General features: G+C 66.9%; 4 protein-coding genes across 7 annotated transcripts; 1 reads left to right on the forward strand and 3 right to left on the reverse strand.

Annotated features, from left to right (window-relative positions):
• Positions 1–315: 315 nt before the first annotated feature.
• On the reverse strand, positions 316–3,508 carry ISG20L2 (interferon stimulated exonuclease gene 20 like 2). The gene is made up of 3 exons (XM_032093605.1): positions 2,702–3,508; positions 1,975–2,175; positions 316–1,246 (listed from the first exon to the last, which is right to left on the reverse strand). The coding sequence occupies exons 1-3, from the start codon at positions 3,380–3,382 to the stop codon at positions 1,133–1,135; spliced, it is 996 nt and encodes a 331-aa protein (XP_031949496.1). The 5' UTR covers positions 3,383–3,508; the 3' UTR covers positions 316–1,132.
• A 105-nt stretch (positions 3,509–3,613) lies between these two features.
• On the forward strand, positions 3,614–6,512 carry RRNAD1 (ribosomal RNA adenine dimethylase domain containing 1). 3 transcript variants are annotated; one of them, XM_032093603.1, is made up of 7 exons: positions 3,614–3,763; positions 4,027–4,154; positions 4,243–4,530; positions 4,604–4,666; positions 4,743–5,464; positions 5,893–6,051; positions 6,154–6,512. In XM_032093603.1, the coding sequence occupies exons 1-7, from the start codon at positions 3,718–3,720 to the stop codon at positions 6,497–6,499; spliced, it is 1,752 nt and encodes a 583-aa protein (XP_031949494.1). In that variant the 5' UTR covers positions 3,614–3,717; the 3' UTR covers positions 6,500–6,512. The 3 variants fall into 3 exon arrangements, with proteins under 3 accessions (XP_031949494.1, XP_031949493.1, XP_031949495.1); XM_032093602.1 differs by lacking the exon at positions 3,614–3,763 and having other exon boundaries at positions 3,825–4,154; XM_032093604.1 differs by lacking the exon at positions 3,614–3,763 and having other exon boundaries at positions 3,825–4,154; positions 5,864–6,051; positions 6,154–6,384.
• MRPL24 (mitochondrial ribosomal protein L24) lies at positions 6,437–8,372 on the reverse strand. Of its 2 annotated transcripts, none has more exons than XM_032093607.1 (6): positions 8,316–8,372; positions 7,292–7,475; positions 7,116–7,211; positions 6,926–7,029; positions 6,711–6,841; positions 6,437–6,632 (listed from the first exon to the last, which is right to left on the reverse strand). In XM_032093607.1, exons 2-6 carry the CDS (start codon positions 7,469–7,471, stop codon positions 6,496–6,498), a joined length of 648 nt encoding a protein of 215 aa, XP_031949498.1. In that variant the 5' UTR covers positions 7,472–7,475; positions 8,316–8,372; the 3' UTR covers positions 6,437–6,495. The 2 variants fall into 2 exon arrangements, with proteins under 2 accessions (XP_031949498.1, XP_031949497.1); XM_032093606.1 differs by having other exon boundaries at positions 7,292–7,482.
• A 1,046-nt stretch (positions 8,373–9,418) lies between these two features.
• On the reverse strand, positions 9,419–16,173 carry HDGF (heparin binding growth factor). The gene is made up of 6 exons (XM_032093673.1): positions 15,863–16,173; positions 10,599–10,675; positions 10,361–10,499; positions 10,090–10,266; positions 9,827–10,017; positions 9,419–9,719 (listed from the first exon to the last, which is right to left on the reverse strand). Exons 1-6 carry the CDS (start codon positions 15,947–15,949, stop codon positions 9,713–9,715), a joined length of 678 nt encoding a protein of 225 aa, XP_031949564.1. The 5' UTR covers positions 15,950–16,173; the 3' UTR covers positions 9,419–9,712.
• Positions 16,174–16,555: the final 382 nt, after the last annotated feature.

Here is a 16,555-nt window from a genome sequence, read left to right on the forward strand (position 1 = left end):
CCCAAGGCGGCTGCGGGCTCAGCCCCGGCACCGCTCCCGGAGCTGCCGCGGCCCCGCGGTTACAGCAACACCAGGGACTCGCGGCTGGTTCAAGCAGAAAAGGGGGTGAGAGGGGGTGCCCAGAGCCGGGGAAGGGGCCAGCTCGTCCCTGGCGTGAAGAGGAGGCGGAGGAAGACTCCGCGGGATGCAGATGTCGGCGGGTGCCGGGTGACGGCAGCGCCCCGGGGGCCCGCCCGGAGCCCTTGGCCCGGTAAGGGACCCCCACCGCCGCCCACCGGGGCCGGGGGCTCCTCCCCACCCCCACCGAAAGGAAGAGCTCGTTAATCATTTCTTTTTAATTAGGATTTTGCACATAAACCTTTCAGTTCAAAGCAGTTCCCGTAGGACTCAGGCGCCTTCAGGGTACGGCCGCCCGCCGGTGCCGGGGGTGTCCCCAGGCCAGCGCGGGGGGGGGGACTCGCCCGCGGGTGTTGGGGTCGTCCCCGGGGCAGCACGGGGGGCTCGGGCAGGCGGATGGGGCGACGCTACTCCCCATGCCTGGGTTTGTTCCACCCCTTGCACAACGAGGAAGGTGGAACTTCACCGCCGACGAAAGCAGCTCCCACAGCACAGCGGGGACTTTCCAGAGGGATCTGAGTCCCACCCGCTCCTTCACTGCGTCCCGGGGCTCATCGGCAGCTCCCGGCGCTGACAGAGGTAGTTTTGGGAAGAGGAAGGAGCCCGCTCCATTCCCAAAGCCCCAGAGATGGGGGCTGTGCTCAGTTTGCCCCAAGGCCACTCCCAGATCAGGAGCAGCAGTAGCCCCAAAGTTTTCGGGAGGGCGCAGGATCCCAGAGACCCCTCTTGGGGAAGGCACCGTCCCAGGCCCTCCCCACATCCTGGGGAGAACAGGGGAGGAACAGCAGCGGCACAATAAGGCACGTCGGGCTCAGGGACGTCACACCTGGCTCCTCATCATCCACGGACGGGATGAGGCAGCTCCTCAGCACTCGAGGGGCCCTTGACGGGCAGGACCAGGCCTGGGGGTATCACTCTGGGCCCCCCAAGAGGCAGGACCAGGCTGAGGCCATCACTGTGGGCCCCCCCGGAGGCAGGACCGGGCTGGGGGTGTCACTCTGAGCCCCCCAGGGTGTCACTCCTGCTCCAGGTTCTGCCGCAGGTGCTGCTCCCACTCCTCCTCCACCACCTTGTACAGCTCCATGGTGGCTCGGGCGTCCTCCACCGAGGAGTGGCCACTTTTCCCTACCTGTGGGGACAGACACAATTTGCCACATTTTGGGGGGGGCAGCCAGAATGGCGGGGCGATTTATAGAGCTTAGAGGGTGCAGGCAGCACTGTGAGTGCAGGTAGCTGTGGGGCAATGCATGCAGCACAGGTGGGGGGATGCATGGAGATGAGGGTGTGCAGGAAGATTTGGGGGGGTGCAGGTGAATCAGCTGGGGGAACGTGTGAAGATCAGGGGATATGGGCAGCTCAGGGGGCTGCAGGCACATCAGGGGCTGCAAGTAACCGTGGCTGGGGTGCAGGCAGAATGGGGGATGCAGGCAGATTTGGGAAGGTACAGGCAGCATGGGGGGGATGCATGAAAGTAAGGGGGTGCAGGCAGATCTGGGGGTATGGGAAGCTCTGGGGGGGGATGCGGGGAGCTTAGGGGAGTACAGGAAGATTTAGGGATACAGAGAAAATCAGGGAGGTGCAGGCAGCGCTGAGGGCGGGTGCATGGATATTAAGGAGAAAAGAGCAGGAAAAAGCCCCCCTGAGGCTGCAGGGTTTGAGCTGAGGGTTCCCCCCTCCCACCAGGGTGATTTCCAGGGAAGGGGAAACTGAGGCACAGGGCTGCTTTGCTGCAGGACTGGCAGCAGCGGCTGAACTCGGGGTGCCTTGGATGGTACATGAACCCCCCCCAGTGTCCCCACTGTTACCCTGGCATGGTACAGGGGGTCCCCAGCTCCTGAGGGGCTCCAGCCACGGTACCTGGATGTCCTGGTCCAGCAGTGCTTTGGTGAGGCGCTTTAGGGAGATGGACACATTCTCCGGGAAGCCGCCGCGGCGGTTCAGCAGTGGGATCTGGGATGTGTCCCGGGTCAGAGCTTTGGGGTGCGAGTACCGGAGTGCCTTGAAGTCATTGTGGATGGCATGGCCGACCACGACCTTCCCAGCGAGGATCCGCAGCACCTGCGGAGGAGGAGGATGGGGTTGAGACCCCCAGCAGCGCCTTCGGTGCTCCATGGGAAGTTTCTGCTCCCCCAGGATCAGGGTGCAGCCCCATGGGGCAGAGCTGTGGGGCTGGGCGGGAGCGTTGCAGCATGGGGACAATCCCTGTGCCCCGGACCCCCACGCAGCCCCTGAGCTGCAGAGCTCGACCTGGTGCCCCCCACTCATGGCCCTGAACTCCCCACTCCCTGCTCCAGACCACAAGCCCAGCCCTGCACCCCCAGCCCCACGACCCCCACCCCTGGCCCAATGTCCCCCAACCCACAAGACGCAGAGCCAGGCCTTGCATCGCCTCATCCCCAGCCCATAAACCCAGCCCTGAGCCCCATATTCAAGCCCTGCAGCCCCCCACCTCTTTCCTCACCCCCACCCCAGCCCCTCACCCTGCAGCCACCCACTCCCTCCCCCAGGCCCTGAGCCGCAGAGCTCGGCCTCACATCCCCCGGCCCCGTCCCACATCCCCCGGCCCCGGAGCCCGTGCCCGCACCTGCTGCCGCGCCTGGCGGAAGGGCACGGCTTTGTCCATGTGGTGGCGGCGGATGCCGCTCCAGCGGGTCCGGTAGTCCACGATGGGCGCCTCGGGCCGCACGTACCGATCGTACACGACGTCGCCCTCGTAGGACACGATGCTGCAGCGGGCCAGGGCGCTCGTGCGCCCGCCGGGCCCCGTGCCCACCATCTCACAGTCCACGGCCACGAACTTGGGGGGCGGCCCGCCGGCCCTGGCGCTGCCCCGAGCCGCCCCCCGCCCCTTCCCCTTGCTCTTAGCGGTTGCGCCGCTCCCAGCGGAGTCGTTCTGGGACGCCGGGGGGGCTCCAGCAGCGTTGGCGGAGCCCCGAGCCGCCCCCCGACCCTTCCCTTTGGTCTTAGCGGGAGCATCGGCCCCGGTGGGGCCGTTCTGGGGGTCCGGGGAGCACTGAGGGGCGGCGGCGGCGGCGGGGCCGTTCTCTTTGGGGCACGACCTGCGCCGGCCCGAGCGCGGCTTCCCCCGTGCTGGGGCCCGCCGGGGTCCGCCCGGTGCCGCCGGGAGCTGCTTCTGCCGCAGGACTCCCCGGCGCTCCAGCTCCCGCCGCCGCCGCACGAAGCTCTGGTGCTTTCGGTTGCCCGGCTCCTTCTTCGGGCGGCCCTCGGGGGCGGCGAAGTCCACGTTGAGGATCAAATCCTCCATGGCGGGACAGGGCCGGGGCTGCTGCGGGGCGGAGAGGCGGCTCAGCGGCGGGGCCGCTCGGCACCGGGGAGCCCCTGACACAGCGGGACTCGCGGCCCTCGGAGCGCTCCAACACCGGCACCCGAGACCCCCGGTCCCACCCCCCCTCCGCCTCCGCGCCCCGGAACCGGAAGTTACTGGGAGACACGCGGCCGCACCGGCACCGGCAGTGACGTCATCCACGCGCGCCGCGGCGGGAACTCGGCGACGCCGGGGGCTGAGGGGTGCGCCCGGGGCCGCGGCGGCTGCGTGACGTAACCGGTGACGTCAGAGGGACGTCACGGCACATCGGCGACATGCCCGGTGTCCCGGCAGGCCCGGTGACGTCACGGGTGCTCGAGGGTGAGCGATGCCGCTGGGTGATGTCATGGCTCCGGGGGGGGGGAGGGTCTCGGTGGGGGAGCGTGTGTGTGTGTCACACGCGTGACGTCATGGCGGGAGGGGTTAGCGCATCCTCGCGTGACGTCACTGTGTGATGACGTCATGTGAGTGCTGAATGGGATGGGCAGAGCCGGGCAGGGCGGTGAGGCCCGGGGTGATGTCAGAGTGCCGGAGCACCGGGGTGACTCCAGCGCCCCGGGGCCGATCCCCCCCTGCACCCCCAGGGGCTGCCATGGCAGCCGCCCCCCGTCCCGCCCCCCACCCGCAGCAGCAACACCCGGAGCAGCGTCGAGCCGCTGACATCATCCGCCTCCTGACGCTCTACCGGCCCCTGCTCGACGCCTTCGTCATCGTGAGTGTCCCAAAGCTGTCCCCGGGCTGTGCCCCCCGGGCTGTGCCCCCCCGGGCTCTGTTCCCCACACTGACCCCGCTCCCCGCAGGATTTCTTCACCGAGGATCTGTGGGCACAGCTGCCCCCAGCCTGGCAGCCCGCCCTGGCCAGTGCTAGCCCTGCGCAGCTGGCCGGGCTCCTGGGGGGCCACGGGGGACCAGGGGCTGCCTGGCCCCTGTCCCTCCTGGCCTTTGCCGCCGCTGCCCGGGCCCTTGCCTTCCCTCGGGGGTGCCCAGGAGGGTCCCCGCGCCCCCCGTGCCAGAGCTCCCACCTGCACCCGCTGCTCCGCCGCCACGTCAAGCCCAAAAAGCAGCACGAGATCCAGCGCCTGGGCAAGGTGGGTGCCCCCCAGCCCCCTGTGACCTCCCAACTCCCCCCCAGCCCCCTGACATCCCCCCCGTTCCCCACAGCTGCTGCAGCGGCTGAGCCAGGCCACCAGCTGCGAGCGCGTGGTGGATATCGGAGCAGGGCAGGTAAGAGCAGGGAGACACGGAGGGGTCCCAGGGGATCCCCCCCCCACCCCAGCTGAGCTTGTGTCCCCCGCCCCAGGGCCACCTTTCCCGGTTCCTGGCCTCTGGCCTGGGCCTGTCGGTCACTGCAGTGGAGAGTGACGGCCGCCTGGCCGGCCTGGCCGAGCGCTTTGACCAGGAGCTGCTGCGGGAGCTGGGGAAAATGAGGGGGCTGGGACACCAGAGGCCCCCCCGGCGCTGCCGAAACCCCCCCGTGCACCCCCTCACCCCCCGGGCCCCACGGCACGTGGCCGGGCGCCTGGACCCTGCAGCTCCCTGGCGGGAGTTCCTGCTGCCCCCCGACCCCCCAGGACCCGGCTCCGCCGCCCGGAACCCACTGGGAGGCCCGGGAGGCTCTGAGGACGGGGGACGGGTGCTGCTGACGGGGCTCCACGCCTGTGGGGACCTCGGCCCGGCCCTGCTGTGCCACTTTGCTCGCAGCCCCGCCGTGGCTGCCGTGGCCTTGGCGGGCTGCTGCTACATGAAGCTGTCAACCGCCCCGCAGCCCCCCGGCTGCCCCCTGGGCTACCCCCTGAGCGCCTCGGTGGCCGCGTTGCCCGGCCACCAGCTGTCCTACCGGGCACGGGAGGCCGCGTGCCACGCGCTGGAGGAGTACGAGGGGCGGCTGCGTGGGGGCAGCGCCCACCTGCGTGCCCACTGCTACCGCGCCGTGCTCGAGAGCCTCATCCGCACCGCTGACCCCGGCAAGAGGCACCTGGGCCTGCAGCCGGGCAGGAAAGCACACGCCCTTGGCTTCCCCCAGTGAGTTTGGCCGGGGGGACCCCTTTCTGCATCCCCTTGTGGTCCCCAGTGAGTCCGGGGAGGTGGGACCCCTTCTGGGACATCTCCTGGCCCTCCCTGAGTTTGGGGATGGAGGATCCGTTTCTGGGATGTCTTCCAGCCCACCATGAGTTTGGGGAGGGAGGAGGCTTTTCTGGAACTCCTTGTGAGTTTGGCACCCAGTGAGACTGGGGAGGGTGGGACCCCTTTTTGGGACCCTCTTAATGAGTGTGGGGAGTGGGGTCAACCTCCTGTGTCCTCTCCTGGCACCCAGTGAGACTGGGGAGGGGGGGCTTCCTGCTGGGACCCTCTTTTTGTGTTTGGGGATGGGAGAGTCCTGCCTGGGACTCCCCTGCCCCCTCTCATGACCGTGCCTCCTAGATACGCCCACCTGGGGCTGCCCCTTGCAGGACTGGACCCGGCGGGGGTCCCGCTGGACTCGGGGGCTGTGGGGGCCATGCTGGAGCAGCAGCACAAGGTGGTGGCATTCTGCACCCTGGGACAGCTTCTGGCACCCGTTGTGGAGACCCTCATCCTGCTCGACCGCCTGCTCTACCTGCGAGAGCAAGGTGGGCATGGGCAGGGCTGCCAGGGCAATCCTCCCTCTCCTGTTTCCTCTCTCCCTGGACCCCTCTCTCCACTCTCCCGACTCTCCCTTGCCTTTTTCCCAGGTTTCCACTGTGCCCTTGTGCCCCTGTTCAACCCCCGGTTCTCCCCGCGGAACCTGGTGCTGGTGGCCGCACGGACCCCGCTGGCCACGGTGGTGGCCAGGCTGGACAAGGACAGCGAGGACGGGGACAGCAGCGAGGACGAGGATCTGCGGGAAGCAGAGTCCCCCAGGGAGGGGCAGAGCCCCCACAGCCCTGGGCACAGACCACAATAAAGCCCGGATTTGTATGGTCCGGGTGGGAGCGAGTCACTGCCGCACCAAAAGCGCCGCACACCACAAACACGGAAAATCGAGGGGGGTGTTTATTGCAGAGCCCGGCTCGGGGGGCTTCCAGCTCCCCCAGTTAATACCAGTAAGATTTCTTGGCCCGGCGCGTCTCCACGATCCCCATGGCATCCATGACCTCCTCCTCAAACGTCTTCAGGGACGGCCGGTACGTCTTGGCCAGCGCATCCTCCTTCGACGTGTCCTTGGGGCCATCTGTGCGGGCGAGAGGACAGCGCTGACCCCGTGTCCCCTGCCACGTCCCCCCTCAGCCTCCGCTGCCGTCCCACTCACCGATCCACTGCTCGGGGACAACACCATCCTGGCGTGGCTGCGGGGGCACGGGCAGGATGCGGCCGCTGCGCAGCGACACGCGGACGCGCTCGCCCTCCTCTGTGTACCGCCACTCCACCTCTGTCGGCTTCCTGCGGGCACACGGCGTTGGTGGGGGGCAGGACCGAGGCGGGGGGCAGCAGTGGGGTCCCCTCAGCACCCCCCCAGGCCGTTACCGGTCCTCGGGGTCCACCAGGCAGATCTGGCTGAGCAGCAGCGGTGCCTCGCTGGCGATGTAGGTCCCGGAGTACTTGGCCGTGCGGTTGACGTAGCGATAGTGCTGCGAGGGCCAGCGGGTCACAGACAGCCCGGGACCCACCCCAGCCTCCCCAAACCCTCCTCCAGCCCTCCCTGCTCCAGCCTCACCGTGTTCAGTCCTTCCACCACCACCCAGTTGCGGGCTTGCACCACCTGGGTGACCGTGCCCTGCTTGCCTGCGTCCTTCCCGGCCAGCACCTGGACCTGCGGCGGAGAGGGGGGTAGAGATGGCATCCCCAGCCCAGCTGCCAGCCAGGGGGGAGCCTGGGGAGGGAGAGCCTCACCGTGTCACCCTTAAACACCTTCCAGTCGTCCTTGGTGATGGGTTCCACGAAGACCTTGCGGCGGCGCTGCCCCGGGGGGTTGCGGAGCCGGGCGGCCATGGAGTCGGGGGGCCACATCCCGTGCCGGTACCCCGGGGGCAACCGTGGCCGTGCCGCACTCAGCAGCGCCGAGAGCCGCATGGTGCTGGCGACTGGGAGGTCAGGGGGGCCACTGAGCCCCCTGGGTACACCCCTCCTGCTCCCCAAGGTCGTGTGTGTCGGGGGGTCGGGGAGATGCAGGGCTCCGGCAGAGCCCGCCCACCACCAAAGGGGGATCAGGCCCCAACGCACCCCACCCACCCAGACCCTGGAAGAGCCCCCCTGAAGGGGATCGAAGCATCTGGCAGAGCAGCCCCCCACAAAAGGGACTCGGGGATCCCACGGACTCTCACCCCCACACCCCCAAAGGGAACCCGGTCCCCAACAGAGCCCCACAGCCCCAAAGGGGAGCCAGGTACTGGCGGAGCCATCCCTCACCCACGAAGGGACCCAGGGACCCCAAAGGGCACTTCCCCACCCAAAGGGGACCCAGGTGTCCTGCAAAGCACCCTCTACTCCCAAAGGAGATCCGTAGAGCCTCCCACTCCCCAAAGAGAACCAAGGAGTCACAGAGACACCTCTCTTTCCCCAAAGGGGAACACAGGCGCCCCACAGCCGGGGACAGCACCCCACCAAAGGGGATCCAGGGGTCCCACAGACCCCATTCCCCCAAAGGGCACACCGGCAGAGCCTCCTCCACCCCCAAAGGGCCCCATGGATATCGCAAAGTCCCCCCTCACTCCCAAAGAGAACCCGTAGAGCCCCCCCACCACCCAAAGGGAACCCAGTGGTCCCGCAGAGCACACCCCCCCCCCACCCCGCCGGAAATGACCCCCAGCCGTCCGGCAGAGCCCCCGCCACCCCCAAAGGGCCCCAAGCCCCGGAAAAGCCCCTCCAATACCCCAAAAAGAGCGCCGCAGAGCCCCCGGGCCCCAACCCCGCTCACCTGCGGGGCCCGCGCCGCTCCCGCGCGGCGGGGGGGGGGGCGTGGCCACGAGGGGGCGTGGCCAAGCGCGGGGTGGGCGTGGCCCGGCGCAGCGCAGGCGCGGACTGGCGCTGCCTTGACGCGCGGCCCCGCCTGGGGGCGCTGCGGAGCCCGCGGGGGTATCCTGCCCGGCGCGGGGCATGCCGGGAGTCGTAGTCCTGCAGCTGCGCATGCCGGGAGCTGTAGTCCCGCCACGCAGGGCACGCCGGGAGCTGTAGTCCCGCCGCCGCCCCGCCGTGTCCCCCGGCCCGCGGTGCAGCGGCTGCCGGGAGCTGTAGTCCCGCCCGGCCACGGCTCCATTTTCTGCTGCTGCCCTCCCTGTCCCCCGGGCTGGTCCCAAGGCAGGGGAGGGTCTCTGCTGTCCCCTCCGTGGGGAGCCGGGCACGGCCAAATGCCCCCGGTTTGGCCTCTCCTCGCTGGGTTTCTGTGGAACAGGGTGCCCAGAGAATGGTCCCAGCCCCCACCCGGCCACAGCTCAAGGAGCTCAAGGACAAACCCTGGGGCACAGGATGCGGTTTTGGGGTGTCCTGTGCAGGGCCTGGAGCTGGACTCGATGATCCTGACGGGCCCCTTCCTGCTCAGGATATTCCACTATTCTGGGACAGAAGCTGAGTGCTTGGACACCGCTCTAGGACCTTGGGACTGGGGGCATTTCAGGGTGTCCTGTGCAAGGCCAGGGCTCGATGATCCCTGTGGGTCCTTTCCAGCTCAGCATATTCCATGATTTCATGATTCTAAAGGTCAAGGAGTGTTTAGACAATGCTCTTGGACACTGGGATTTTGAGGTGTCCTGTGCAGGGCCAGGACTAAGACTCGATCCTTCTGTGTCCCTTCCAGCTCAGGGCATTCTATGATTCTGTAGTCCCTAGTTTAGCTCCCCTCCAAAACCTTTCCCTGGCCCTTTCCCTGCCCTAGCCCCATCTCTCCCCCTGGTCCATGCGCTCTCTCCCCACACCCTAGAGCTGCCAGAGGGGCTCTAGCAGCCCCACCTCTCTGGGCAGCCCAAAGGGTCCCAAAACCACCCATGCAGGGGGGTCCAGGGGCTAACCCAGGGCCTGCAAGCGTTTAAAAAGGCAAGATTCGCTTTTATTTCAAATCAACTGCTCAGCCCCGAGGAATCACTAATACAAAGCGTGCGCCCACGGCAGGGCAGGCACGGAGCACTCGGGGTCAGTACCGGGCTGCTCTGCATTCCTCTCTTTTTTTGTAGGTTTTTTTTTTTACTTTCTTTTTCCTTTTGAATTTTCATTTTGGGGTGGTTTCTCTCGTCCAGAGCTCTGGACGCGACGAGCCGGCGTGGGCGACACGGGGCGGCACCCAGGACCCGGCAGGGAAGGATCAGCTCGCCGGGGAAGCCACTACAGGCTGCGGGGGCCAAGAAGAGATCCAGGTCCTTGGTCAGACCCTGTGGTGCCAGGGATGCCCCCAAGGCCTGGGGGCTGTGGGAACAGGGGTCACCGCACCACCCTCACCTCTCCTTGTGGTCTCTGACCTCCTCCTTGCCCTCCTGCTTGGCTTCGTTGGTGTCTGGCGCGTTGGCGGTGTCACTGTTCTTCTCCCCTTCACCCGGGTTGCCTTTGGGCTCCTCCTTGGGGGCCTCTTCGTTGTCGACCTTCTTGTCCCCTTCCTGCCCCTCCGCATCCTTGGGGCGTTTGGGGGAGTCCTGGGCGGAGGGACCTCGGCTCAGCCCAGCTCCGGTCGCCCACATCCCCATCCCCAGCGGCCCACCCCGTACCTCCAAAGCATCTTCCGCTTTCCTCTTGATCCCGGCTTTCTCGTTCTTCTCCTTGGACTGCTCGTCGATCACCAGCTTCCCCTCCTCGTCGCTGCTGCCCTCCGCATTGCCCTTCTTCTCCCCATCTCCCTCCGGCTCCCGCTCAGCCGCCTCGGGGCAGTTCTTCTTCTGGGTGGGCTGTGGGAACGTGGGGGGTTCACAGAGGGCACCCAGGAAGGAGGAATGGGCTGGGGGGAGAGGTGGGATGGAGGCCCCCCAGCTCCTGACCCACCTGGTAACCGGAGGCTTTGACTGTGGGGTTGTTCTCGATCTCCCACAAACCTTCGCTGAACCCTTTCCGCTTGTTGGGTTTTCCAAACTTCTCCTTGCACTCCTCATAGGGGAAGAGGTCTTTGGGCCCCAGGAAGGCCCTGTGCCAGGAGAAAACAGTGAGGGGTGCGAGCAGGGGGATCTCACCTTTCCCAAATCCACTGGCACCACCCGCCCTGTAAGCCCCAGCTCCCACTCACGTTTCGTGGGTCCCGAAGAAGAAGACTTGGTACTTATTGGAGGAGGATTTGACTGCAGCTTCTGGCATCTCATCAATCTGTGCGACACAAAGGACAGGGTGAGAAGAGAGGGCAGAGACAGACCCCTGGGGCTCCTCAGACCTTGGGACATCACCTCCCTCCAGTGTCCTATCGATGGGCACAGCTCAGGAAAGGAAAATGCGATTCCTTGGGAATTCACCCACTGGCCAGAGACAGCGCTGGCAAGAAGCGGTCAACAGAACAAGTGCTTGTGCCCACTGGTGTGGGGGCCAGAGGGGCTCCTCTTCTCCCACCCCCTCTCCCCATAAGCTCTTGTCTAGACCAGCTCAGACACACTCAGCAAATTCAGGCGCTGCCAGCGATGCCAGCAGAGCCACAGGCGTCGTCGCCTCCAGCCTGGGCCAGCGATGGCGATCGGGGTGCCTGGGGGGACACTGTCCAGCTGCTGGGACACCCCGGCCGAAACAGGGTCACCAGACAAGGGGACGGCCTGGCGAGGGCTGTGGGGTCAGGCAGCAGCCGGTGCCAAGCCCACAGGCAGGTGCTGCTCCACCGAGCGTGAATAATCCCGAGGCGCCAAGCGGGAACGGAGCGAAAGCAACTCCAGCTGCTTTTTATAGCATCTAAAAATAACCCCCCCTGCAGCCAGCAGCCATAAATTCCCTGAGAAAACCTCAAAGGGAGGTGGAAGGAGCTGAACGAGGATGCGGGTGGGGGTCTCAGGGCAGGCGCCAGCACGTCACCGGGCTGGAAGGTGCCAGCGCAGACGGTCGAGGTGCTGGGTCCCGTTCCCAGCGCTCTGCTGACTCATGGCACAACCCTTCCTAAGTCACCATGATCCCCACAGCTTGCTGAGCCTCAGTTTCCCCAGCCAGCAGGGCTGGGGTGTCATGACAGGGCTCCTGCCACCTGCATTTTACCCCTCTTCTTCCCAGCACATCACGACCCATCCCAAATGTGGTGCTTGAGGGTGGACCTGGCCAAGGGTTTCTCCCGATTCCCTTCCCAGAGCTGGGAATGGAGCTAAGATGTGCCCCTGTGCTAAGGGGCAGATGGAGGGGATGGGACATGGGGAGGGGCTCTGCACAGGCACCAGAACGTGGTGGATGATCGGTGTGATGTCCCACTCCTGGCTGGGATGCGCCTTTGTGCCATCCCCACTGCCCAAATGTGGTTTGGGGCATCCAGGCCATCCTGCAGCAGGACCATGGGGTGTTTCAGGATTGGTGACGTGCTCCCACCCAGAGCCCTGGGGCTACTGGCACTGCCATGCCCCAATGCCCCCATTCCTCACAGGCATAGGGACATTCCAGGAGCAGGGATGGTCCCCAGCAGAGCAAAGGTCAGTCAGGCCCTTGCACCCGTCCCCAGCAGGACCCTGGCCCATGGCGGCAGCTGGGAGCAGCAGCTCCATCCCCGCGTGGCACCGACGGCGGAGGAGGGGACAGGAGGGGACGATGTGACTCAGAGGGGCGGCCACCAGCCCGGCCCAGCCCAGCCCTGCTGGGGCTGCTGCTTCCCGCAGGCCTCGTTCCTGCAGGTCACTCCTGGGACAATGTGGCAAAGGCCCCATCAGCCCTAGAGCCCCCCAGGCTCTAGGAACCCAGACCCCCCCTCAGGCTTGGACAGGGACCCCACAGCCCCCTGCAGTGCCAGGACCCTGATGGAGATCCCCCAGCAAGTTTCCAAAGCTCCTTCCCCAAGGAAAGGCAGCAATTGCAGAGGCAAGGGCAGCAGCTACGGGGATGGCTGCCCTGTGGCACTGTGTCCCCAGCCCACTGCTGCCTGTCCCCAGCCCGTGGACCGAGGGCATGGGACAGGGGAAAGCTGGGATTCCCCCCGACAGTGGGATTCCCTGCACAGCCCATTCCCGCCAGCACCAGCCCTTTATCGGCCCCTCCTGCGCCCCAAGGGGATGCAGTGGCTCTATCTGCGTGGGCAGGCGGGGACGGGGGTGTGGGGACATGGGGCAGGCGGGTGACACCCCGTTGGGGACACCGATAGTGCAGGCGGGTGCAAACCCACCCAAAAACCCTGGGCTGCCCAGACTGCCCCATGATGGGGGCCCGGGGCTCGTGGCACCGTCACGGCCCATGTCTGTTTGTCCCTCCCTGTCGCTCGCTGGACGGTGGCAGTGGGGGGAGACAGGGCTACAGTGCCAGGGTAAAGTCCACGGTGCCCATTTCTGTCCCCCCGCCAGCTCCTGCGAATGGCACTGGTGTCACAGCCTGGCCTTGCCTGGGGACCTGCACCCGGGGGCTGGGGGTGGTCTGAAAATGGGCTGGGACAGGTCCCCCAGGAGGGGAAGCTCTGGAGCGTGGCAGGGGAGGGACAGACACATACCCCACTCTGGACTCTGCCCCCAACCTCTGCTCTTCACCTTTGCAACTGGCCCATGGAGCACGGCTGGATGCAGCCTGCCCTGCACTGCCCACGGGGGCTGGGAGCAGCCCCCTCCCTGCCTCAGTTTCCCCACTGCAGGACAAGGCTGGCAGCAAGGAGCTGGCTGGCAGGAAGGAGAATTAATGGAATTAATTCATGTGGGTCACACACCGTTGATGAAGCACGTGGTGGGGGGGAACATGCACCGGGTGGGGGGCCTGTGGCATCCCCGAGTGCCACAGCTGCACCCACACACTTCCCAGGGCTCTCCTCAGCCCTGGGGCCATCGCTGGGCCCCATCCCAGCACCAGGCTGGCAATGAGCACCAAATTACCCGGAGCCTGCTCCAGAGGGTACGGCCAGCAGGATCCTGACCCCAGCGCACACCTGGCCATGGGAACAGGAGATGCTCGGGAAGGGGGATGTCGGTGGTGCCAGGATCCCCAGCGTGGTGCTGGTGCTTCATCCCTGCCGTGCTCCCGTGCTGTCCCAGAGCTCTGTAATGGAAGAGGGGCTGCGGATCTGCCCACAGCAGCAGGGAAGCACCAACGAGGAGGTGATAACGAGGGTCCGGCATCAGGGACCCTGCAGAGAAGGGGCGAGGGGAAGAGGGAGGCAAGCATCATCCTGCACGTGTCAGCTACTCATCTCCCCACTCTCGTGCCTCAGTTTCCCCTCTGTTTAATGCCACCCTTCTCAGGGAGAAGTTTCCACTGGAGGCAGGGGCTGAGCTGCTGATGGTGGGGGACGGTGCCAGGTGCCATCCCCAGGGAATAGGTCAGAGGAACAACCCCCCCCCGCAGCGCTGCCAGCTCCCCCCTCCATTTCTTCCCGTATCTCTCTGCTCCAGCCACACCTGGCTGGAAACAAATATCCCAGCAAACGCCACGCGTGGCCGGGTAACGTTTCATCACAGCACCTGATTAGTCACGGGCAAGCCCTGCCTGCTTCGCCCTGACCGATTAGTCACGGTGGGGAGGGCTGCACTCCAAACCCCCCCTTCCCCCGATCTGCCAGCACCCCTGGGCTTGGGCAGCCCAACCTCCTGCTGCTTCCAGAGGGGGAAAACCTGTTCCCTGCCTGCCCCAGCAGCCCCGAAACGCTCCTGCCATGATGGTGGTGGCGAAAGCAGGAGCCGGGAGACGAGTGGGGCGTGAAACCCGAGCGGGCCTGGGCGCACTCAGGCGCTAATTCGGTCCCCGGGAGCTGAGCCCGGCACGAGGCTTTGCGAGCCCCGACCCGGCGTCACCCCCGGCGGGGGCACCCGGCCCAGGGGCTTTTCGGGAAGCGGGGCCGAGCCCCGCTGCGATGAGATGGGTGGAGGAGGGCGAGGCAGCGGGCCCGGTCTGGGGGCCAGGGGAGCATCGCTTTCCCCCGGAGAGAAGCTGCGGTGGAGAAGCAGGCGGCGGTGGAAGCAGGCGCCGGGCTCCCAGGGATCCCTCTGGCTCCTCCTCGCAAAGCCGCTTTCAAATGCGCGTTGGGAGGCCAGTGCCAAATCCGAACGGCTCCCAACCCCCTCCCGGCCTCCCCGCCAGAACCCGACAAACCAAACAAAAGTTATTCAAATCCAGGAGGGGAAGGAGGAGGGGATGGGGGGGATCCTCGGCCTTTAAAGCCCACCGCGCCATTCCTCCCCTTTGCCGCTCAATTTGGGGTTTCCAGGCAGCCTCAGTGCCCTTTGCAGCAAGGCCGGGAGAAGAGTGTGTGTGTGGGGGGGAAACACTCCAAGGAAATTTTAAACTGCATCATCAACCGCTTAAAAATAACCAGCGCCGTGTTGTATAGCCAGAGCTGCCCACGGCCCCCGGCCGGGGATCCGGCCCTCATGGCTCTGGGCTTCATCCCAGGGGTCCCGGGCTCACGGCACGGACCCCCCCGGCACGCTCAGGGACGCCCGGGACCCTCTCCGGTGGGAGTGAGCGGGGGGCAGTGCCGGGGCCGGCACATGGTGGGGCATCGACCCCCCCCTCACCCCCACCCTCCCCGTACGCACGGCCCCCCTTCTCCCCGTCCTAAGTCCTCAGTAATTCTATCGATTTTCTAAAGCCAAACTCCCGGCGAGCGCTGGCACCTCTCTGGCACCCGTGGCAAGAGGTAAGGCCACGAAGAGCCGGGGGACACGCTCGGGGGACCTGCCGGCGAGGTCAGGGCGGGGGGGTTTGGCTGAACCCCCCCCCCCCCCGGTCTCCCGCAGATCATCAGTGAAGCGGAGGGGGAGCGACCTGGCCCCTCCCCCGGGTCTCGCAGCGGAGCGGGAAGGGGGTCGTGGTGCGGCCCCACGTGGAGAAGGGACCCCCGGTAGCGGGGGGGTCACCCCGGGGAGGGGCTCAGCCCGGGCTGGCCCAGCCTCGTGCTCCGGTGCTGGATGCGGCCCCGGTCACCGGCCAGCCCAAGGGGGGTTCCCACTCCCACGCGGTGGCAAAAGCCACGCGGTCCCCACCCGTGACCCCCCCCCGGGAGAGAAATGAATAAACAGCACAAAAGGGGCCCGGGGGAGCCCGGGACGTTGTTTCCAACACGTGAAATCCCCCCAAGCCCAACGAAATGTCCCGAAAGCGCCTCCCCAAGCCTCGGTACCGAGTAACCCCCAAGTCCGCCGGGCCCGGCCTTACATAAGGTGCCGGTAAAGTTGGACCCCGGCCCCGGTGGAAGGGGAAGGGGGGGGGGGGATTGAAGCCTGACCCCAATGTGGACACACCCCCCTGCCGTTACACGGGGGGAGCCTGACCCCGGTGCGCCCCCTCCCCCCATCCCCCGGAGCACCTCGGCCGCCCGCGTTATGCAACGGGGAGCACCGGAGAGAGCACCGGGGGGGCACCGGTGGGTCCCATCGCCCCCCCACCCCTTCCCCAGCTCCTTACCCGGGCAGGCCAGTGCGGGTAACCCTTCATCTTGGCGAAGACCAGGTCCCCGCATTTGTATTCCTTCTGCCGGTTGGACCGGGACATCTTGGCTGGCGGCTCCTCCCGGGACCGGGGGAGCGGGCGGGGGGTGGGGGGGGAGGAGGGGGGTAGGGATGAAGTTTGGGAGGCAAAACCCGGCGAGGCAGGGATTAGCCAAAAAAAAAAAAAAACAAACCCAACAAAACAAAACAAAAAAAAAAACCACCTCCCTAATCCGAGGGGGGAGGCGCGGAGGCAGCGGCTGCTCTGCCCCCCGGCGCGGAGCCCGGGCGGGGGGCGGCGGCGGCGCCGGGGTCAGCGGCGGCGCGGCGCAGCGGCGGAGGGCCCGAGCCCCATGCGGTTGTTTGTGTTTGAAATTCAATTGCTCCCTCCCTCCGCCACCCCCCCCCCCACCCTTCCCCTTCCTCCTCCTCCTCCTCTCCTCCTCCTCCTCCTCCTCCTCCTCCTCCCGGTGGATGCGCTCGGAGCTCGCCGGCTCGGCAGCGCTGCCTGGGCGCGCACACCCACCGCCCGCCCACGGGGCCGCGTGCGCCGTGCGCGGAGCCAGCCCCCAAAAACGCGAGCGGCGCCCGAAATGTGCCCGGCTGCAGGTGGCCCCGGAGGGGGTGTGGATGCTGCCAGCCGCGATGTGTCACGAGGGAGCGGGGACGC

The sequence above is a fragment of the Corvus moneduloides genome, chromosome 29 (assembly GCF_009650955.1).
Source record: "Corvus moneduloides isolate bCorMon1 chromosome 29, bCorMon1.pri, whole genome shotgun sequence".
In the NCBI taxonomy this organism is placed as follows: domain Eukaryota; kingdom Metazoa; phylum Chordata; class Aves; order Passeriformes; family Corvidae; genus Corvus; species Corvus moneduloides.